Source organism: Anarrhichthys ocellatus, unplaced genomic scaffold (genome assembly GCF_004355925.1).
Source record: "Anarrhichthys ocellatus isolate YVR2014 unplaced genomic scaffold, GSC_Weel_1.0 scaffold2, whole genome shotgun sequence".
Lineage (NCBI taxonomy): Eukaryota > Metazoa > Chordata > Actinopteri > Perciformes > Anarhichadidae > Anarrhichthys > Anarrhichthys ocellatus.
Genome location: NW_022280032.1, coordinates 3,371,593 through 3,393,178, shown reverse-complemented (window position 1 = coordinate 3,393,178; position 21,586 = coordinate 3,371,593). Strand labels below are relative to the sequence as shown.

The 21,586-nt window shown below is 43.0% G+C and overlaps 1 protein-coding gene across 12 annotated transcripts in view; it reads right to left on the bottom strand.

Annotated features, from left to right (window-relative positions):
- Positions 1 to 21,586, bottom strand: part of LOC116392982 (unconventional myosin-IXAa-like) — a 130,571-nt gene that overhangs the window by 1,016 nt on the left and 107,969 nt on the right. For 2 of the 12 annotated variants that reach the window (XM_031864854.1, XM_031864929.1), the window contains 28 exons: positions 21,381 to 21,500; positions 19,360 to 19,435; positions 18,846 to 18,977; positions 18,287 to 18,326; positions 18,045 to 18,167; positions 17,325 to 17,405; positions 17,111 to 17,221; positions 16,806 to 16,928; positions 16,560 to 16,709; positions 15,070 to 15,371; positions 12,773 to 13,912; positions 12,328 to 12,412; positions 11,888 to 12,088; positions 10,543 to 10,661; positions 10,026 to 10,129; positions 9,588 to 9,811; positions 9,197 to 9,313; positions 8,526 to 8,714; positions 8,315 to 8,362; positions 8,103 to 8,214; positions 6,523 to 6,584; positions 5,561 to 5,753; positions 4,962 to 5,090; positions 4,691 to 4,796; positions 4,272 to 4,403; positions 3,068 to 3,191; positions 1,560 to 1,613; positions 159 to 179 (listed from right to left, as the gene is read on the bottom strand). In XM_031864854.1, the coding sequence (XP_031720714.1) occupies positions 159 to 179; positions 1,560 to 1,613; positions 3,068 to 3,191; positions 4,272 to 4,403; positions 4,691 to 4,796; positions 4,962 to 5,090; positions 5,561 to 5,753; positions 6,523 to 6,584; positions 8,103 to 8,214; positions 8,315 to 8,362; positions 8,526 to 8,714; positions 9,197 to 9,313; positions 9,588 to 9,811; positions 10,026 to 10,129; positions 10,543 to 10,661; positions 11,888 to 12,088; positions 12,328 to 12,412; positions 12,773 to 13,912; positions 15,070 to 15,371; positions 16,560 to 16,709; positions 16,806 to 16,928; positions 17,111 to 17,221; positions 17,325 to 17,405; positions 18,045 to 18,167; positions 18,287 to 18,326; positions 18,846 to 18,977; positions 19,360 to 19,435; positions 21,381 to 21,500 (4,418 nt within the window). The remainder of the gene's footprint in view (positions 1 to 158; positions 180 to 1,559; positions 1,614 to 3,067; positions 3,192 to 4,271; positions 4,404 to 4,690; positions 4,797 to 4,961; positions 5,091 to 5,560; positions 5,754 to 6,522; positions 6,585 to 8,102; positions 8,215 to 8,314; positions 8,363 to 8,525; positions 8,715 to 9,196; positions 9,314 to 9,587; positions 9,812 to 10,025; positions 10,130 to 10,542; positions 10,662 to 11,887; positions 12,089 to 12,327; positions 12,413 to 12,772; positions 13,913 to 15,069; positions 15,372 to 16,559; positions 16,710 to 16,805; positions 16,929 to 17,110; positions 17,222 to 17,324; positions 17,406 to 18,044; positions 18,168 to 18,286; positions 18,327 to 18,845; positions 18,978 to 19,359; positions 19,436 to 21,380; positions 21,501 to 21,586) is intronic. The other 10 variants (XM_031864897.1, XM_031864939.1, XM_031864861.1 and 7 more) reach the window with 9 other exon arrangements.

Here is a 21,586-nt window from a genome sequence, read left to right as displayed (position 1 = left end):
CACACACACACACACACCTTATGCTACACACACACACACACACACACCTTATGCTACACACACACACACACATACACACACACACACACCTTATGCTAGACACACACACACACACACACACACACACACACACACACACACACACAGGTAGGCATTACCTTAAGTTTAGCTGTGTTACGCTGCATGATAATAAGTTGTAGAGCAGAGACAGAAAGCAAACCGCAGTCAGTGCTGCTCTCTCAGACCACAAACACAAGACACAACTACAGTAAACATTACAGCAGCACTGTACAGTGAACCTGGACTTAAAACTGTACAAAGATACGGCATTTGCCTAATTTAACCCATTTTATTCACGATACAAGAACTAATAACCTTAATTTCTCCCACAGCAACAGTAAGGTTAGCTTGATAGCACTGCCAGCATAGATCCTGCTAGCAACAAGCTAGCAAGGTAGTTAGCTTGGTTTGGTTTCCGCACAGACTTGGCAGACAAAGAAACAACGCCAAGATGGAAACTCCTCTAACTTTACACAAACAACAAAGAGCTAGTTACATTATAAGCGTGACGTCAATTCAACAATTTTAGCAGTACGCTAACTACATTAGCTATGGGGAAAGTTCACTGCTTTGGTTTTAGAGTACAAATCAACTTAATTCACACAATGCTTAAATTATTATTAGCATGTGTTAGCTGCTGTTACAATCCCATCTGGTCACACAACAGTTGTTTACAAGCAACTTTAGTCAAGTCCATTTTATTTATACAGCAGCCCAATATCACCAATCAAATATCTGCCTCAAGGGGTTTTACAGCATCCGACACCCTCTGTCCTTAGACCCTCAGGGCAAAGATCACTTTAAATCTTGGGACACGATGGAGTCCAACTGAAGTTCTGAAGTCTCAGTATATTTGGAAACAATTTAATGCAATGTATTCCTGAAGTTTTTCTAGTTTCATATGATACCAGTACCTTCACTCTGGCTCTAAATCTCAGCCTGCTACAGCCTCTGAAAGACAGTCGCGTCGTCCGCAAGGAGTAGAAGAGGTCAAAAAGAATCAAAGCCAATTGTGGAAAATATTAAAACTCCAAATGTGAAGTCATTAGAACAAATCAAGTCTCAGTGCTTTGTTTATTTATCAAGTCTCCAAAGAAATAAAATTGAAGTCAGACTAGTCCAATCAGAAACATGAACAGTGTCATGTCTATTTCATAGCTGCTGGCAGCCACATTACTTTACCTAGATATAAATCAATAGCACGCTGTTTTATAGTAAATATACTGAAGATGTCAACTTTGAACCCAGGTAGAACAATTAGCATTATTAAGTAAAGTTATCCTAAGAGTTATCACTCAAGCCTCTTTGAAGTACTACATATTGTAACACATCAGTGAGAAATACTCAAACAGATGGTGAGACAGCTAAAAGAGGTACAGACAGACGTGACGAGGACTGTGACTGGAGGTAACAGACAGTATGAGTGGACGGATCGGATGGACTTGACGGACAGGACAGGACAGGACTGTTGACGGTGGTGTGAGAAGGGGCATACATACCGAGGTGGAAGTGCGGGTTATGCTCATAAACCTAACAGCAATTAGTACAGGTTTCTGGAAGGAAGGGTGGGGGGGGAAGGTAGGAAGAGAGGAAGGGAGGAAGGGAGGTTGGGGGAAGGAAGGGAGGGTGGGGGAAGGAAGGGAGGAAGGAAGGACAGATTAGGGTCAGGGAACGGTGAATCAAGTAAGCGTAGGTTTGGTGGTTTGCAAGTCACAAGAGCACTTGGTTTCAGTTTCAGGTACTGTACGTAAGTAAAGTACAAGTACCTTGAAATTCAAATTGAGTATTTTCTACTCCACTACATTTGAGACGTAAATAATATATATACACTATATTTATTTGACAGCTATAGTTACTTTTCTATTGAGATTTTACAAACAAAACATGTGATCAATATAAAATATGATGCTGTGTTATAGATTTAACTACCATCTATTTTAAAATGAGCTCCATATAAACAAGCTAAAACATTAAAGTAATGTTAATGCATCAATATTAATTGGCCAGTAATAGTATGATATAATGTCCCATTCTGACAAACAAATACCTGTACTTTTGGTTCTTTTAGTACATGTTGTTGATAATACTTTTGTACGTTTTTGGTGACCAAGATGTCTGCACATCTTTTGATCTGCAAATGCTTATTGGCAAAGTTTAGATACATCTGGCTGGTAGAGAAATTCGAAAGGCTTGAGAATAAGTTGGCAGCATCTTTCCGATTAATGTTTGCCAGAAATAGATATTACTCAGCTTGATGCCATCTAGGGAGAACAGTGATTTCATTCCTTGTTACAGTGTACTAATAGCATTGCATAATGTCTCACAATGAATGTGAGTCACTGCTTCTGCTATTTTTCCTCACAGCTACCATGGAAGGTTTTTCTTTTCTTTTTCATAATTCTAGTTTGGTTCAGTTCAGATTCAGATCAGTTGTCTTATTTTCCATTCTGATTCAGATGTATTAATTTAAATGACCAATATGAGCAACATTATGCTAACAATTAGCAAGTGGGGCTAATGTTTTTCTAATCTTTTCACTCTTAACACTCTGTCCTTTTTGTTTTGTGCATGTTTTATTTTTATTAATAAAATAAAAATAATTTTGCAAGCTCCTTTTTAAATTGTGATGTGACTGTGAAGTAAGAAGGAACATGCCTTAATAATGGAGAGATTTTAACATGATGTTACGACAACTTTATCTTTTGTTTGCAAAGTGCTATATTTTCATGGTTTATCCACATTGAGTGTGTGTTTTTATTTGGTCAGCTTTCTGCATGTGTTAAAGAAAAACCCAGCAAAAGCAGTTGATGAAAGATGTATGAATGAACTCCTGCCATGGCTGCGTGAAAGACCATGCCAGCTGAAAACTGTGTGTCACCATTTAAATGATGAGTGAGAGGAAACACATCCACGCCAATGCCGGGCAATAAGGATTAATCACACTAACATCCTCAGAATGACGTGACTTGGTGTAGAAGCCTATAGAGGGCTGATCATCTGATCTTACCATGGACTTCCTGATGTGGGTCAGCCTGCTCTTGGCTTTGCTCTCTGCAAACTCCAGACTGTTGATGTCCTTCAGACGAGCTTTGTACTTGCTCATCTGCTCGTTGATGATCAGCTCCACACACCTACAGGGGAAGAGATCCATTTAGAGTAGAACAGAAATAGAACACAAGTGGAACACAGGATTGGGGTGCACTAGATATTCGGAAATACTACTACTAGCTGGTTTCAAACTGATTCACTAAATCAGGTTGCACCATTAAACCATCCTTATAGTAGAGACTTTCTTCATATGTAAGTAAGCTAACATCTGTAGCGCCGTCCAATCAAAAGCATCAACTAAGTAAACAGGAAGTCACTTGTGTCAAGCTGTAACACAATTTACAAAAACTACAGTTTTAAAGCAGAGAATCATATATTAAACATACCTACCAATCCTTTGTAAATGTATGACTTTGTTTTATTTATGCAGGTACACACAGAGATATATGCGTTTTTTAAGTGGGGGAAAGTAACTGAGTACATTTACTCAAGCATTGTACTTAAGTACAATTTTCAAGGGGCTTGTACTTTACTTGAGTAATTTCATTTTCTGCCACTTTATACTTCTACTCCACTACATTTCAAAGGGAAATGTTGCACATTTTACTCCACTATATTTTTTTGATAACTTCAGTGTTCACATTAAATAAAGAATATAATCAACAAATACATTATGATGTCATATTATAAATTAAGATAAAACTTCATTGATCTCTCTCTGACTTTGCAGCAACGCCCCTCAAAGCTCACGAGTCTGTGAGTGTGGACGTTGGCATTGGGCCAGAGTCGCTCATGTTCACAAAATATTGATTGAACTTTCCTTCGCCATGGAATTAAAATACATTCGTAATTTAGGTGGCGTCCCCTTTATGTCTTTGCCTGTTCTCAACAGAACTCCATACAAGCTTTGTGGTAACATCAAAACATTAGTTTCATCACTACCTGGACGGTTAACTCTGGATATAACAATGTCAGTCTCACTTTGAGTGTGAGCCCAATAATGTAGGGAAAAACAATATACTTAAACCTTTCCATAAAATAGAAAGGAAAACTTTTGTATAAACTATTTCGATCCATGAAACGTCTCTGTTGCAGATAGTTATTTTGTTTACAAGCCCTATTTGGTGACTTTAGGAGACTACAGAGGACAGTTGAGGACGTACGCTGTAGTCTTGCTGATGTCTTGGACGCTCTGCAGCGGGTCGATGGTGTCGGGGCAGCGAAGGATGCAGGGAGCGAACACGATGGCGAGGGCGTTGGCTGACATCCTGTTAGTCTCCTCCTGCAGGGCGATCCTGAAACAAACCACCGTATAATCTGGTTAATCCTGATGGTACAGAGCGTGACAAGCATTTCCCAGCAAACATAACAGACAGGACGGCATGTGACCGAGACAGCTAATGCAGTGTGTTTCATAAGCAGTGAGAAAAACAAAAACAAAGAGAATCTGAAAACGCCACTCAGACACTTTTCTTACAGGCAAAGAAATGATCAGATCTTATTTCAAAACCTCAGTTATTTAAACGCAGACTGTCCTGCCTGAGGCTGAACTACTGATGTTGCTTCTTATCTCATCACTCACCTGACCAGATGGAAGATGAGGCGCTCCAGCGTGCTGAGGTGTGTCCTGCTGAGCTGGTCGATCACCGAGTACACCCCTCGGATCACCTCCCGCCTGTCTGGCTGACCTGAGGAGAAAACAAACAAACAAACACACACACACACACACACACACACACACACCCACACACACACACACACACACACCCTCAGACCAAGTTACACTCCACCTTCAGAAACTGACTCCCGGCTGGAGGACACAGAGTCACTGGTGGGGCTGATTATGAGCTTACCCATGGCCCTGAGGAACTCCTCGTACAGTTCAAATGTCATGAGAGGGCTGGGCAGGTCACGGAGCCACTGTTTGAGAACGCTGGCAATGACGTGGATGTTGTAGTCATCCAGGTTCACTATGCTCACATCTAGAACAGACAAATTAACTTTCATCTTTCTCCTTTTGTGACTCTATAACGCTTATTTAGACGTAGTAGGAGAAGACCTAGTAGTAGTAACAGTAGTAGTAATAGTAGAAGGAGAAGTAGCAGAAGGGGTAGTTGAATCGTAGTAGTTGTAGAAGTAGTAGTCTTAGACGTAGTAGCAGTAGGTGAGTCGTAGAAGAAGACGACAAAGAGGAAGATGTAGTACTCGTAGCAGAGTAGAGTCATAGTAGCAGAGTAGAGTCATAGTAGTAGTTGTAGTAGTAGTACAAGTAGTAGAAGAAGAAGATAAAAAATAAGAAGTAGTAGTAGAGTCGTCATCTTAGAAGTAGTAGTATTAGTAATAGTAGAAGAAAAAGAAGTAGTAGTAGTAGAGTCATGGTAGTAGGAGAGTTGTAGTGGTAGTACAACTCATTTTACTACGATTTTTCCATATATTTTCATGTCAGTCTCACCTGTGTCCAGCCCCAAACGGAGCTCTTTGATCTTATTGGTGGAGCCCGACTTCCTGTAGATGCCCTCCGTGTAGAGGCCGTGCATCTCGATGTAGTTGATGAGCTTCTCCACCAGCTGAGGAACCGTTCGCTCCTCGCTGGTCAGACGGGACAACTCCACACCGTACTGCCGCGACGACAGCTCCGGATCATACTTGTGTACAAAAATACAAACGCAGACACAGACACAGAAACACGTCACATTAAAGTGAGCCTGCTGTGTGTGACTCAGGCTGACAATTGGACTATAGGCGGACTACTTAAAATTTTTAAGCATATTTTAAAAATATGCTTAAATATGCTAGCATTAGCCACCATAAGATGGTGGTCACACCAGATCAAGTCAGCCAGTAGCGGAGCAAGAGTACGTTTTATTAGTCATAAATTGAACTTCATTTTAATTAAAGGAAGATTGTTTTACTTCGTATTATACAATATACTGTATATAGTGTTGCTTTCAGAAAAAGTCCACGGAGTTTGCAACTGTAACTCTTTAGAGTAAACGGTTCAAATGAATGCTTTTACCTCAAAGACATAAAGGCTGAATATCAAACCAAGAAAAAGAAGAAAGTGTTTCATTAGTTGACAAAGCTTTTGTTAAAAAAAGCAGCAATTATGGTCTTTTTCACCACGATTCCCGCTCAGCGAGCTCACAGAGAATTTTTAAGTACAGTACAAATACTCACAACAGAAGCACTTGGAAAATTTTGCCAAAAACGTGGCCGGCATACTATATTTTATTACTTTGTTAGATGACATGAAGTCACACAGCAAGTCAATGAATAATTGTTGCGTTTAATGATTAAACTGACGTGCTATGATATCCGTATCCAGTGTTATCTTTGTGCATTTTAACACCGCTGTGATATTTCAGCATCCTGAAATCAGACACTTTCAGATAAATAAATAAAATGTCCTCCTACCTTTTTACTGCACTTGGTGGTCATCTTGGAGCAGCACTTCCTGTGGCAGGCGTAGCGACACACTGCAGAAAACAGACCGACACGATCAGACTTCTAAAACCTCCGCGCAACTGCAACAACAGCTGCAGTCAGTCAGTCAGTCTTAAGACGGTAAACGTCGAGGCGTCAGAGTTTAGATGTGATGTCTGCTGCTCACTGAAAGTGCAGATGGAGCTTGAAACTAGATAGAAGATGAATTTATGAGGTTTAATCGAATATTTTCCGACACTCAGGGAGGCAGGGCAAGTGTGTGAATGTGTAGTGTGTGTGTGTGTGTGGGCGAAAAGAGTAGGAGGGGGTGTAATGTGCTGTGTGGGTGGAAATAAAAACCGCACACATGGCGTCAGACCCTGAGAGTAAGTGAGTTAGGAGAACATTAGGAACTGCTGGTGGTGTATTTATCTGTGTGTGTGTGTGTGTGTGTGTGTGTGTGTGTGTGTGTGTGTGTGCATGTGTGTGTGTGTGTGTGTACGTGTACGTGTGTGTGTGGGTGTGTGTGTGTGTGTGGGGCATTGGGCAGACATGCAGATATTCACAGCCTGCCTTTATGGTGAATACAAAGATGCAAAACAAAAGGCAAATAAATGTTTTGTAAAAAGTAAAAATAAGGCAAATACTTATTAACCGTTAATTTGGTGTGTACTCCGTGACATAAATCTCCTTCCAGGTTTGTTAATATTGAAGCTTCACACTCATCTAATGCTTTCTAGTGTGTAACTCCTACAACGTGTTACAGATATCCATGACTTTCACTGTCACTGTTGTCTCCCCACGCGTCATACTAATGTACAAGCACTGTACTGCACTTTTCTGTCCTGTTCCTTCTTCTTTGTTAATATTTATGAAGTATAAGGTCTAGTAGGTTGATATCAAGGATTCATGATCCATTATTTATTTGTCAGCTTTTAGTGTCACCACAGAAGAGAGAAGTTCAATAAACAGGCAGGGCGCAGTGAAGCGCAGTCAGACCCGCTGTCTCTCAATGGAAAAAAAATTTGTTTATTTTGTTTTAGCTCCGGCGGATGATGCAGGATGACAGTTGCAAAAACTGTTCGCAGTTCTTGGCTGGTTAAGGACTAGTCCACACGTACAGAGGTATTTAAAAAATGTAGCTTTTACTATCGGTTTGGCCTTTCGTCCACAAACCACACAGCGTTTTAGGTCACTGAAAACTCCTGCCAGGGTGAAGATTTGTATGTTTTTAGTGTAGACAGGGTAAACTGAATTTTATCTCCTTTTGAGGTGACTTTTAGCAGACATGGTCAAAATAGCGCAGGTTCTAACCTTGTTTACAGGACTTTTTTACATGTTTACACATAAATGTACAATTATTCTTCCATTATATTGAGGAACAGAGGCGTCAGCATAGGGGATGCAGGTCGCGGATACATTATCCAACACTTCCACACAGACACAGAGCCCACTGGCCTTGAGAGCACCTCAATTGTGTTTTTGCAATTTCACATGGACAAAGATTTAAGTGTCTATTTATATATTTAAGTGTGTGTGTGTGTGTGTGTGTTTCCGTGTCCAGTCCTCACGTTTGCAGACGCAGGCTCGGTCCATCATCCAGATGAGGGAGGAGCAGTACTCGCAGTAGGTGGGGATACTGTACTGTGTGGACTTGAAGATGTGGCCGTTGTGTTCTTCCACCTGCAGGTGGGCAGCAGAGACACCGGTCAGCTCAGCTCAATCAATCAATTGTTTTTTTAATCCAAACACTTAAGGTGTCAGTGCACCATTAAAAACTCACAATGTCAGTTTCCTTCTTCCTCGACTTCTTGCGTTCTCGTTTAGGAGCCTTTAAAGAGACGAATGTGTCAAAAGAATCATAGCATTTCACACTTAAAAGCCTTTTTTAATTTTCCTTGTGAGGGCTGAACATGTAAAGAATTGAAAACTATAGTCATTATTTTTTATTGCAAAGGGTAGTTAAGTAAGTAAAACAACTTTAACTCTCTTACCCTGCCGATGGTTCCCTCCATGGGCTTGTACTCCGTCATGAACTCGTCCAGGAAGACCTTGAAGGTGTTGACCCACACCTTCACCGGCGACTCGCACCAGTCCCTCTGCTCCAGGCGCATGGTCTTCTCCAGGATGTGCTCGAACAGCGCGTAGAGATCCTTGTAACGGATGCTCTTCCCGTCATCCATCTGGTGGTGTGGGAAAAGGAAATGTTCAAAATCATCAGTGACTTTGTGTTTCAAGTAAACATTTACTACTCAGGGTTCTCCTATTGAAAAATAGAATATTTTGTTTTTTATAGTTCATTTTAATCCACTTAGATGCAAGATGGGCGCGTTGCCTCGTCTGCAGTACATCCCAGCCAATCACATCATGCTTCTCTTTTCGGTTCATACTTACGGTGTTTTGACTTTCTATAATGCTCAAAGAAACACTTTATTTCATCTCACACTGTCCGTCTGAATAAACCTGTATTCACCCTCTGTCCTTTTAAGTCCCCCTCCCAAAAAATGGCTTATTGAAACACGCTTTCTGATCTAAGGAGCCCACAAAAAAACAGACTGAGTTGACTTATTTTACTGTTTGTGGGGTTGTAGGTGCTTCAGATACCCAAAAGTGTCTGGAATTCTTCACACAGCAGAGAACAAGAAGAAGAGCAGCGAGGACTCACCGCCAGGGCGGTGGAGTAAGAGTTGAAGATGTTGATCCTGAACTCCCTCAGTGCTTTCTTGAAGACGACGTCCACCATGGTGTCCTTCTTACCGTCCTCAGACTCCAGGTCGGCGATCTGGAGGGACAGATGATTTATTTTTAAGTTAACAGCTCAACTCATGAAACGGGAATAAAACAAGCTGTAAAAAAAGTCAGCAACCATTTACGGGGATCATTTTTTAAAAAGTGGACACTGTGCTGTGAAACTCCACTGTGGCACAATTATTCCAGCTCCAACATAGGGTGTAAATGCATCTTCTTAGGCAATTTTAGCAGAAACTTCACAGACAGATATTTTTTTAAAATGTAAACGCATTAAACCAAAATGATGTCCCTAAGTATCCCCTCACCTTCTTCATGAGGAAGTCGTTCATGGTGCGGTAGTCGTGGGCCGAGCTGAGGATGTGCAGGGCGTCGTTTTGCCACTGGGCCGGTTCCAGAGCGATGTTGCCGATCTTCACACTGCGACGCCTCCTCATCTTAGGAGACGGCTCCTTGTTCTCCTTACTGTCCCGGACCCCCCGAGACGGAGCTGCCTCCAAATCTGGACTGTGAGGAGGAGAAGAAGGGCCTCCTGGGAGGATGGAGACGAAGGGATGTGGAGGCAGGTAGAGAGAAGGTGGATTACTAAAAAATGACTTGTTTATCAAGATGCTTCGGTTACCAGGAAATCTTCATAAAACTGATTTTACATTTTCAAATAATATTTTGTAGAATACTGTAATGACCTCCTTCAAATAAAAGTAGAATTTGTCTGCAGATTGGATTCATTTGTATTTATTTTTTACCATGTGTCTCTGCGGCTTCGCTCCCGCTGGCCTGCTTCTCTCTCGGCAGCTTTTTCTCTCCGTGCTTCGTCTTACTCCAGAATCTTATCCTTCCTCTCATCCTGCTGAATCACACAACACAATGAATTTAACTCAATTGATTTAAGAATACACACACACACCCAAGAAATGCATCTGTATGTCACATTGCAGTTTTAGTCAGTCAGTGTTTTTATAAAAGTCTTTTAGATAGAAAGTAAAATGCTTCCCCAGACAAACAAATATTAACCTCTTGAATGTGTTTTCTTTTGCTACAGAACCGTAAAAACTGATTCTAAACCGACGGCACAGCCTTCGGGAGCAATTTGCGGTTCAGTATCTTGCTCGGGGATACTTCGAAGGAGCCGGGGGATCGAAAGCCGATCTTCTGAATTAGAGGACGACCCTCTCTATCTCTGAGCCACAGCCGCCAAAAATGTGAAATGTGATGCTATGGGGAGGATTTTTTATGCGATTAGAGACTCTCTGGTGCTCTCACCTTCCATCCTGACTGGAGGTCTTCCTGAGGACCTCCACCTTGCCCAGGTCCCCGGACGACATGGTCTTGTGGATCTTCTTCTGGTCTTTGTGAGATGGCTGGAGAGCAGAGAACGACAACTGGGTGAGAAAACAGAAACATATATTTCAGCTGAGTTATGAAGACTGGTCCAGGTTGCTTTTTGGAGACAGGTTGGTTCCTCTATATTTGTGCCTTATGGACAGAAACATCATGTTATGTAGTAATATATCAATATACTTTGTTGTACTACAAAGAGTATAGTATGCACAGAATGCAGTAAATATTTGTAAATCATGTAAAAGGAGAACATACTGAGGTAAATGACTTCTTCTTCTGGTTCTGGTGATTCTACTAAATGCACTGATATTAATGAATCTGCTGAGTGAGTGAAATCAGCAGCATCACAGAGGATAACGCTGACGTTGAGAGGGAAACGGAGCTCATGCGCAGAAAACGACGCTGTTAGTGAGAAGTCACTCTGCTCGAGGTTTGAACGAATCCAGCATGCAGCAGACGGCGTGCAGAGCAACACGAGGCGTGACATCGTGCTTTCGTATGAGTGGAGGAAGATCTTCTGTGTGTCCTTACTGTGAAAACCTCCGTTTATTGTTGTTAAAGAAGAAGTAGAAGACACAGAGATACTTTGACACGGGTGGCATTTTCACTTTTAACCTACTATTTGTCCATCAGGACAAAACTGCCACACATAATTGTTAGTTCCAGACCTTCTTACAACATGGCATGTTGTGTACTGAAGGAAAACATATGAGATCAAACTCCAAAATGTTGAAGTATTCCCTGAGAGAGAAATCTACTCTTGTGTGAGATGAAAAGGCTTCAGGTGACAACTTAGATGTCTCAGCTTCTCAGCCAGAGCGACGTGCAAGAACACTGACTACAGACAGGCCACTGACTATAGACAGGCCACTGACTACAGACAGGCCACTGACTATAGACAGGCCACTGACTACAGACAGGCCACTGACTACAGACAGGCCACTGACTATAGACAGGCCACTGACTACAGACAGGCCACTGACTACAGACAGGCCACTGACTACAGACAGGCCACTGACTACAGACAGGCCACGGTGACGGTCTGTTTGAGTGAGGTGGAGAAACGATGGACTGCAGCTCGGGAGTCAAACAGCAGTGAACAGAACGACGGAAGTGAGGGTTAGCAGTGTTAGAGGCTCCTCCCCTTGCCGCTCGGCCAGCTCCACCTGAGAGGAAGGCGTCGGCGGAGGAGGGAGGGCGCCCCGAGTGGACAGGAGACAGTCGATCGCTTGGAGGTCAAGGAACCTCCGGAGGTCCGGTGCTTTACCATCTCAGAGTCGCTGTGACAGTCGGCCTCGGGGTGGGCGTTTGGGGGAGACGGGGAGGGGGGCAGCGTGTGGGAGTGAGCGGGGATGTAGTATTCGTCGTCGTCGTCCGACTGGGTCGCCCCCTCGGAGTTACAGCGGGTGAGGAAGTCGGAGCGCGTCCGGGACATTCGCGCTTTCTTTTTGGGGCCGGGGCGGCCCACCTGCTTCCAGGTAACCACAGGAACATCAGGTGTGTACAAGACCGCTGACATCTTTAATGTAAATTCTTAGCAGAAATTACAAAAAGTAGCTACAGATTCCCTACAAATCAATCTGTGTATACAGATGTGAAATACGTTCAGGATATACAGTATATATCAGAGTTGGTAATATATAAAATGAAAAAAAAAAATCATTTTATATATTAAAAAAATGGGGGGGGGGGGGGGGGTTGTCCTACCTCTCTGTTTCTGGATCCGACAAGTTTAGAGTCGTCTCTGAACATGGCCAGAGATCTTTCCTGGTTCACCAAATCCTTATCTGACCTGCAACACAAAAAACAGACATTCAACGTTTTAGAAAAAGCCAAAATCTCATCTTTTTTACAGAAATGTAGGAGGGGAAGTTTGCACGAATAAAAACATCTTAAAACATTACACTTTTTGAAAATGAACGGTCACCAGCCTAAAGCAAAGCTGCTATAATCAGGGTTTATAATCTTTACAATATATCACATTCACATACATATAATGCTCTTTTCCTGGATTTTCTGAGCAAATATTTACTTATAAAAGTTCTTTGTTGCAATGGTATGGGTTTGGTGTATTTTGAGATGTTCTAAAAGCAGATTTGAATCTTTGCAAACAATGAACCCTGACCTTCAGTCATAGAACGGGTCCACTTACTTGGAGAAGGGCAGCTTGCGTCTGGGTGGGGAGAACACAGTGTTGGGGGGTTTCTCCACCATGTTCACAATCACAGTCTGGCCCGAGCTCTTCTTCTGAGCCTTCGGTGGTTTTGTGTCCAGGACCGGACTGGGAGTCTCCTTTTGGGGCCGAACCGCCTTCCTCTCCTGCTGACTGGGGCGGACAGCGGGAACGTCGGACTTCGGCTCCAGGACGATCTGGATGTCCACCTCTGAGGAGCAAAGCCCCGATTCTGGACTTGATACTTGGGCGGTTAAGGACGGATCCACCCCGGATGCAACGCTCTCCGACTTGATGGCAACCCCGTGAGGCTGTTCCATCTCTGATGCTACCTCCGAGCCCGCAACGTGGGTCATCTGGGAACCGGGTAACGCTGCTCCCGCTTCAGGAGCTCCTTCTAGCATTTGGGCCACCAGCAGCTCCCCCTCGTCCACAGGGCTCTCCTTCTGCATGCTGATCAACACCACTACTGGCCTACGAGACGTGGACTCTCGTCTCTCTCTGTGGGACTTCAGCGTTGGTTCATGAACTGGACTTTGGTCCGAGGCGATATAAAAGGTTGCCCTCGGACCCTCCGCCTTGTTCGGCGGCTCCATTGCAGGCTTCTCATTGAAGTTCGAATCTCTCAGTTGGACGTCCAGCATTTGGGGTTGTTCTTGAGGGGCAGTCGGCTTGGAACCTTCGGTGTCCATGTCTTCCACACCAAGCAGTTCACAACTACCGTGACTCGCCGGAGATCCCCGAGGTGAATGTCTGTGAGGGTCTTCCGGCTGACAGGTGCCGCCGTCTGGGACTGAGTCTTCTTGGACGCTGGTGGTTCGGACCTTGAGGAGCTCCAAGCTGAACTGGGCCTGCTCCAGCTCTCTCATCCGCCTGCTCTCTCGTTTGGACCGGTTCTTGTGGCTCGGCTCGTCTGTGCTCCTGCTTCGCTCCGAGTCCTCTTCTTTTTCTGTCTCTCCCGGATCTAACGGAGCAGACTTAGAGTCTTCGGACAGTTCGACAGAGACATCCTGGACATAAGCTTCCTGTCCTGAGGAGGCGAGGTCCTCCATGGTTCCTGCATCCGTCTCTGCTGGTGGACTCTGTTGTCTTTCACGCTGCTCCTTCACCTCCCTGAATCTAAAAGACATTATCAGTGAATAATAAGAAAGGGTAATTAACAACTGAACAGAATATTATAAACACACCAACCATCATTTTGCTGAAAACATATACTGTACACAGATTTTAACATATACCTGCAATAACTGATTTTTTTGGCCACTTGGGGGAACACAACACTGATGTATTTGTTTCTACCAAAACTGTAAAGTTGGAGGGAAAACCAAAACCGATGAGCTCAACAGAACTGAGGTGAACTGCAGCGTCAGGTGATGAAGTCTCTGTGGGTGCATCGCCACGAGCGACTCCTTCCACACACAAGTAGACATGCGATCTATTGTTAATATAAACACATTGATTATAGCTGCTTTTAAAATCCTCTCTCTTTAAACTAAATGTTTCCTGCAGTAAGAAGATGCTGATTACAGCATTTTTCTACGAGACAAAACAAGGTTCCTTCTGCAACGAGCAAAGCTCAGAGAGTAGAACATGAGCTGCTGATTATGCACCAGAGTCCCTTTAAGTTTAAAAAAACATTATTTCTACATTCAAAACTACACCTAGAATTTTGTATTATTGTTTTTTAAATGCAAATTTTCAAAAGATCTTGATGCCTGATGAAGGTTTATGACCGAAATGCTGCGTCTCAGATCAAATCTGACTGTTTCCATCGTCCAGCGCACCTTTCTACCAGGTGTGCATTAATACATAATGACCGTTATGCAGATGAACGTTCCTGACACTTTTTACCTCCATCTCCACATCACCTGATGTTATCTTGAACAGGTAAACCAGCCCTTTTGAAAAGATATATGTTTGCTAAATAATATGTTTTATGTACACGTAATTGAAAACATATGCACATGTTAAATACTTTATAAAAGAGACCAAATAAATGCTCTTGTTTTTTCCTGTCATCAGCAAAAAACAAACAGAATGCACTCCAGCCTTTCATATGACATTCAATGTTATAAATCAGCTACAACTATCAGAACAATATGAACAGTCAGGCTCCCTCATGTGGCTCAACGATGTCCTGCAGATATCAATGTTAAAGAAAAGATTATGGAAGAAATTCCCCAATGAAATCTCCAGTGACCCACCTGAGGGTCCCGACCCAGTGTTTGTGATATGACTGTATTAACTGAAGCTGTTGTCGGATAACTTTCACTCACCTGAGTCGAGCCAGGTGTCCCCTGGCCATCGCCTGCAGCTGCGTCACAGTCCTGTAGGTCCGACAGTAGCGGCTCCTCTCCCTGAACCCTCTCCACGTCGCCTGAACCGCTACGGCCGCCGCACACCTGTGTCGGCAGCGACTCCTCCAGCTCCTCTGGATGACGACGGCAGAGTCCCGCCGCTGCAGGAACCTCCTGCGCTCCCTGTAGCTCCTCCAGGCCGCCTGCAGACACACCGCCGCCTCCTCCTCATCGGCCGAGTCCACGGAGGACTGTCTGAGGAGGCAGCACCGCCACCATCGCTGCAGGAAGACAGAGACGGAAAACGTGTTGACTTTTTTTTGATGTTATTGTTATTAAATGTAGATGGAAATACAGGCTGCCGGTACAGCAGACAAACATCTAGTTTTCGCATCTGAATATGGAGTCATTTGTGGATTTACAATCAATTCATTTTCTTGTTATTTAGAAATGCATTAAATGTCAGATTGTATTCTTACCGCGTGCAAACAGAAACTTTATCAGCAAGCTACTGAATACATTTCTGACAAACTCTCCTATCTTAAGCACAGTGTATTTGAAATTTCAGTCCTGAAACAACAATTATTAAGGCTCAAACAGCAGTTTAGAGTATATGTGTTTTACTAAATGTTATCTGTCTCTCATTGGCTCCTGCGACTGGGTTAGTTTTCTTTCCCACTGACAAAGATTTGGACAGTTCCCCTCTGAGGACTCTTCCAGAAAAAACATACAGACGTGAAGGCCTGACTGCAGTGTTTTCTTCCTCCGTCAATCCTTTCACTGTTTGCTTTCTTTCCTTCTCTCCCTCCCTCGGTCTCTCTCTCTTTCTCTCCTTAGAGAGATAACAGTGCGTCTGTAACAGGGGTATGTACGGCTCATATATAGAAAAATACGAACAACAATAGTGAATGCGTACTTTTCAACCAGTCACACTGAAAAGGTCACTTTATTGCAGCACGGTGAGAAGTTAAACCACAGCAGGTGGGTTTTGATTATAAGTTAGCCTTTAACATGTTTTTTATTAAGATGTCATACTCCAGTATGTTCTGACATGTTTCAAACGGTAGAAAGCTCCTTTTAGAAAGGAAATCCCCCAAGAGGACAAATGCAAACTGAATATAAGAGAGCGGGCGCAATAACAGCTAAAAACAGGAAACTGTACATGTGAATCATATCTAATCAGGAGACTATACGTATTTAGAGGACCATGTTCCTTGTATATCTGGAGTTAATGCACCGCTATTAATCACTTCATGCCCAAACAGCTTAAGAGTATGCAGCCTTAATGGACTTTTCCTCAAATGGAAGAACCTTGTCTGTACTGGATTGTTGAATCTATTCATGATGCACTTACAGCGGCCATTTTATAGCTAATCAGAATTAGAAATACTGTTTTTAACTGCATGAGAGACAGCAGGAACGGGGATGCGGACTTGCTGAACCTCTCCTCCCCACCAACAACGTCTCACCTGGATGACAAAGGCGGCTCGCCTCATGTCAACAAAGTGCTTCCTCTCCAGGACGGCCCTGAAGCGGCGCTGCAGCGTGACGATCCGCCGCAGGACCTCCTGGTGGAGGAGGGTCTGTAGACGCTGGCGCTCCGCCTCCCGCAGGAACACCTGCAGCACACGGGAACATATTTAAACCAACGTGGCGCTGCAGTCCAACAGAGTAAAATGGTACACCGAAGACGAACTGGTTTCCAGAAACCGTACCATCGTGTTGCCCACTTGATACCCGGCAGGCGGCAGGTGGATCCGTCTGAAGAACTCCCTGATGCCTGACTTGGTTGGGCTCGTGCCTTGAGGCAGCAGCACATGAAAGTGACGCACAAAGTCCTGCAGCATGGTGTAAAGCGGGTTTTTAGATACAAGGAGCTTGACAACATCAGTTAATTCTTAGTTTCCCTCCGAGAAATAGAGAAGATAAGAGATAGTATAATGACCATTAAAACATGGAAATAAACATGTCACACATCGACTAATAGATCTGCTGTTAGACGGCGGCAGGAGAGGATTACCTGGAAGGTGTACTTGATGCTGTACCCTGATTGTCGGATCCGGACGGTTTCCAGCATACCGGTGTATCTGAGCTGTCTGAGCACCAGGCTGTCGTTGAAACGCAGCGGCAGCTGATGGACACAGAGAGAAAGAGAAAGTAAACAAACAAGCAAATCAGCAGTCATTCATTTAGAGGAAAGGTTTAAGCAATGACTCCCCTGTAGAAGATATTACCTTCTCTGCGTTGGAGCGAAAACATTTGACGAAGTACGGCTCAGACTGATCGAGAGTCTCCATCAGCTTATTGAGGGACGCCTGCACACACAAACACAAACACACATCAGGGACATCACATCCTCTTTAAATGTGGAGAGAAATGCAGCGGTGGAAAGCAGCTCAGCACATTTACACAAGTGATACTCATTTTATGCAACTTTATACTTCTACTCAACTACATTTCAGAGGGAAATATTGGAATTCACCAACAGGTTCTTGATAGATTTAGTTACTTGTTACTTTACAGATTAAGATTATTAATAGAAAATATATATATATATATATATACATATACACACACACTATTTTGAAATGTTTATTGTGTCATTGCTACTTTTACTTCCATCACTGAAACAAATTCCCCTTTTGTGTTACAAAACAATACAGCTCTAGTTCTGCAACAGTTTGACTGCATTTATGATTCTAGATTCATTTTTTATTGCTCTTTCAGTACAGTTGATAAGAATGTGTGTAAACATCTCATATCTTGATGCATGTCTTAGTTCAATATGTATTATTTGTATAAGTGGCGTAGTGTTGATAACATCTTTTACTTTGAAATGTTTAAGCATATATATTCATTTAAACCTGAAATCACTTTAGAGTGCAGCTGCTGCTGAGTCACTCATGTTTTTGTGATTCACAGATCCTCCATTAGGGGGCGACGGAAGCACTGACCTGGAACTGGGCGCTGATGCTGGGCGGCTTCTTCTTCTTGTGCAGGTGGAGCAGAGACTTGGTGATGCGGTCGTGGAGTGTCACGCTGCTCAGGTAACGCAGAGACTTCACGTCCAACAAGTGCTGCGTTCACAAAAAACCAGACATGAAGCTGTGTCTGCAAGCTGACACGTGATGCATCAATGGATCTCTGATATCCCCTTCTCACGATGCTGTCGTGCTGTGTCGTGTTTGTGACTTACCTTGGGAAGGCTCGGCTTCGTTTTGATGTTCTTGTTCCTCCTTCAGGTGAGAAATATTATTATAATAATCAATATTATTATTAATATCAAAAATATTAAAATAAGAATTCAAGGTACGATAATATCATTTCAAAGAGTATTATCGTATTATTGTTATTTAAGAATAATTAATACCGTGGAAACAGATGTACCCATATATATATATGTTTCATCCTCTGAATACCCTGGCTACTACACTACCCATAATGCAAATGGAGAGCATTTTTTCCCTAGGTCCTCCTAGATTGTCCCTGAAAACCCATCCACCAGCTAACAGAGGGAAATAAAACCTGCTGAAAGTACAACAAGGTACACATGTTGAAACTAATTCCTTGCTCATATCGACTGTATCAGTACGATTGATTAGAGCCGCCACCGCTGAGTGATGTTCACATTTTCATGATTTTAAATCCATCAGCTTAGACAAACGGATTGGAGTCAATAGTTTCTAAATAGGTAGGAAGAAGAACTGTGAAAACAAATCAAAAGTCTGGAGTGAGTTTCTGTGTGTGTCACTCACAGGAGGATGCCCTGCGCTCTCTCCAGGAGCTTGCTGCTGGTCGAGTTGAGGAAGATCCCGTCTTCCTCCAGGGCGGGACTTCCTGTCGAGGACAGACGACCAGACCTGGAGCTGCGACCGTTGCAGCCATCCCTGCAAGAGGCAGGGGGGGGGGGGGAGAAAGGGAGTGAAGAGCAATTTGAGATAACGTTAACATCAGAAATACTGTTTATTGCAGTTTTAAACTTCAGTTTTTTCTTAAGTATTTTAACTGTTACTTCTTATTTGTTCTTGCTGTGTATTTTTATCCATTATTTATATTTCTGCTGTTTTATGTTTTTTCATTTGTTAAAGTAACAATAATAATAATACTTATTATTATCATCATTTTTACTCTGTTAATAAGATGTGTTTTTGGGGTTAAATTCTTCCTCATCCGAAGGTCAAAAGACGGTGGGTGTCGTACACTGTGCATATAGTTTGAAACCCCTCGAGGCAGATTTGACTCAGACTCTTGTATTTGGGTCGCACTCACCAGCTGGCCTTCTCATTCAGGGTGTTGGTGCCTTGAAGATCTGACAGAGGCGTCCGCGGATTCTTCCTAGTGATACCTGGACGGCAGGAGGACAGGAGAGGGGGAGGGAAGAGGAGGACACATGTGAGGAAAAGCCATGTTTTATTTATTGACATCTTTATCTCCGACCACAGCATGTCGGACTCCCCCATCACTTCATCTTATAGTCCAACCACCACATTGCTTCCACCATGGACACACTGTATTGTGATTGCCTGGGCAAAAATAGCAAGTGAAGCAAATGCATCCCCAGTATTCAATAAGCAAAGTTATAGTTTTGCTTCCTGCGATCATGGACTGAAAACAGAACACAGGAAAAGATAGGCTAGCGTATGTTGAAAGAACCTGCTTGGCCTTCTGACTACAGCCTCTCCTTATCTCTCTCTATCTGCACTATCTGGCTACTTTCACCCACTACTAAAGCTTCATCTTGCTCTTGTCTTAGACTGGCTTTACTTTTCCCCAGTCGGCCCCAAGCGTTTGGGGTGTGTGTGTGTGTGTGTGTGTGTGTGTGTGTGTGTGTGTGTGTGTGTGTGTGTGTGTGAGAGAGAGAGTGTGTGTTTCGGTGGAGCTGGCAGTGGGAAATGTACAGTAATACCGATGGAGCCATTACATATGAAAACAAGCAGCTAATGAGCTGGGTGTTTCCAGTTTACATTCGGGGTTTTCTCTTGTAAAAGTTTAAACCCACTGCTTTTACTAGCCAATGATTTATTTTACAAAACTGGGGTCAAACAGCACACACACACACACACACACACACACACACACACACACACACGGAAACAGCTAGCCTGGCTCTGTCCAAAGATGAAACAAATGACCGATTATCCAGATTTAAAGAAAAGAAGGGTTTAAATTGATGCGACAGAGGTAGAGAACTTGTGGTCTCTACGATGAGTCAAGAAATGCTGTATCCTCCATTTCCCACAATGCAACTTGAGTGTCTTTTCCTTTTCCTAAGCCTGATAAATATCCACGCCATCTTATACAACACAGGACTTCCATTCATAGTCTCCCAACCCAAGGCGAGTTAACCCCTGATGACATCAACAGGGTTATTTTAATATTTCTCAACAACAAAAGACATCAAACAACAGTTTTTACAGGCTGAGTAGTATAAATCATGAGTAGTATAAATCACTGATGCTGATGTGTAAAATCAGTGGAGTTTCCCTTCAGGGGGGGAAAATCTTTGGGGAATTTCCAAGGGAATCAATTTCAGTGAAATCCCACTGGAGTCATGTGCATGAAAACAAAGTGCTGCTTTACAACATGAGGACATGTGACACTTGGAGGTTCAGGCACACAATACACACTCAGCCCCACATGTAGAATAAAAAACGTTCACATCTGAAGCTAAATTTGGGGAAAAAGACGACCAGAAAATCCAAACGCTGCCGGTTCACATGGGACTGATTCATCTGTCTGGTCACTCGTGCGTGGGAATAAGTCTCCGCTGTTAGGTGAGCCAATCGGACCACAGCTCAAAATGACCCAGATCATTCCCGATTTCCAATATCTTATTAACAGCTGTAATAAAACCAGCTCACTGAGGCTGAAAATCATCAGCGATCCATAATTCTCAATTTCACCACCAACGACTTCTTCAATACAGCCTGGAATGAATGTATTTCATGGGCTGAGTATAGTGAACAGCTTCTGATTGGGTTTTACGAGAACTTCAGGTCACTTCAATTAAACAAACAACTGCACAGTGGTTGTCTTATTAATCGCCTTTCGTGTCTGTTGTGTGTGCAAATTGATCATTATTATTTTTAAGGGAATTTCTCAAAGTTTGATAAAAAAAAAGAAGGTGAAATTGGATGAAAAATTGCAAAAAAACAACAACAAAAAGTGTTTTTATTCTTTGTTTGTTTTGAGGCGGACCCCGTTTGCTGCAGCGGGAAACCAGAAGACAGAAGACCTTCATGACTCAATACAATACAGCGGAGAGTCTCGCGGTATTTCGAGTTACTTACTGTACTTCTCGTCTTTGCATCTTTGAAGGATCGCGAGGCTCCTCTGGTGAACCGGGTGATGAAGGAAACTGAAGCTGTCGACAGTTTTGACAACAACACAGGGAACTGCTGCATCGTTCCCTAAAACAGAGAGATGGAGAGCAAAAGGAAGCGAAGAAGAGAATTATATATATATATATATATATATATGTTAAATAAAAAAGACA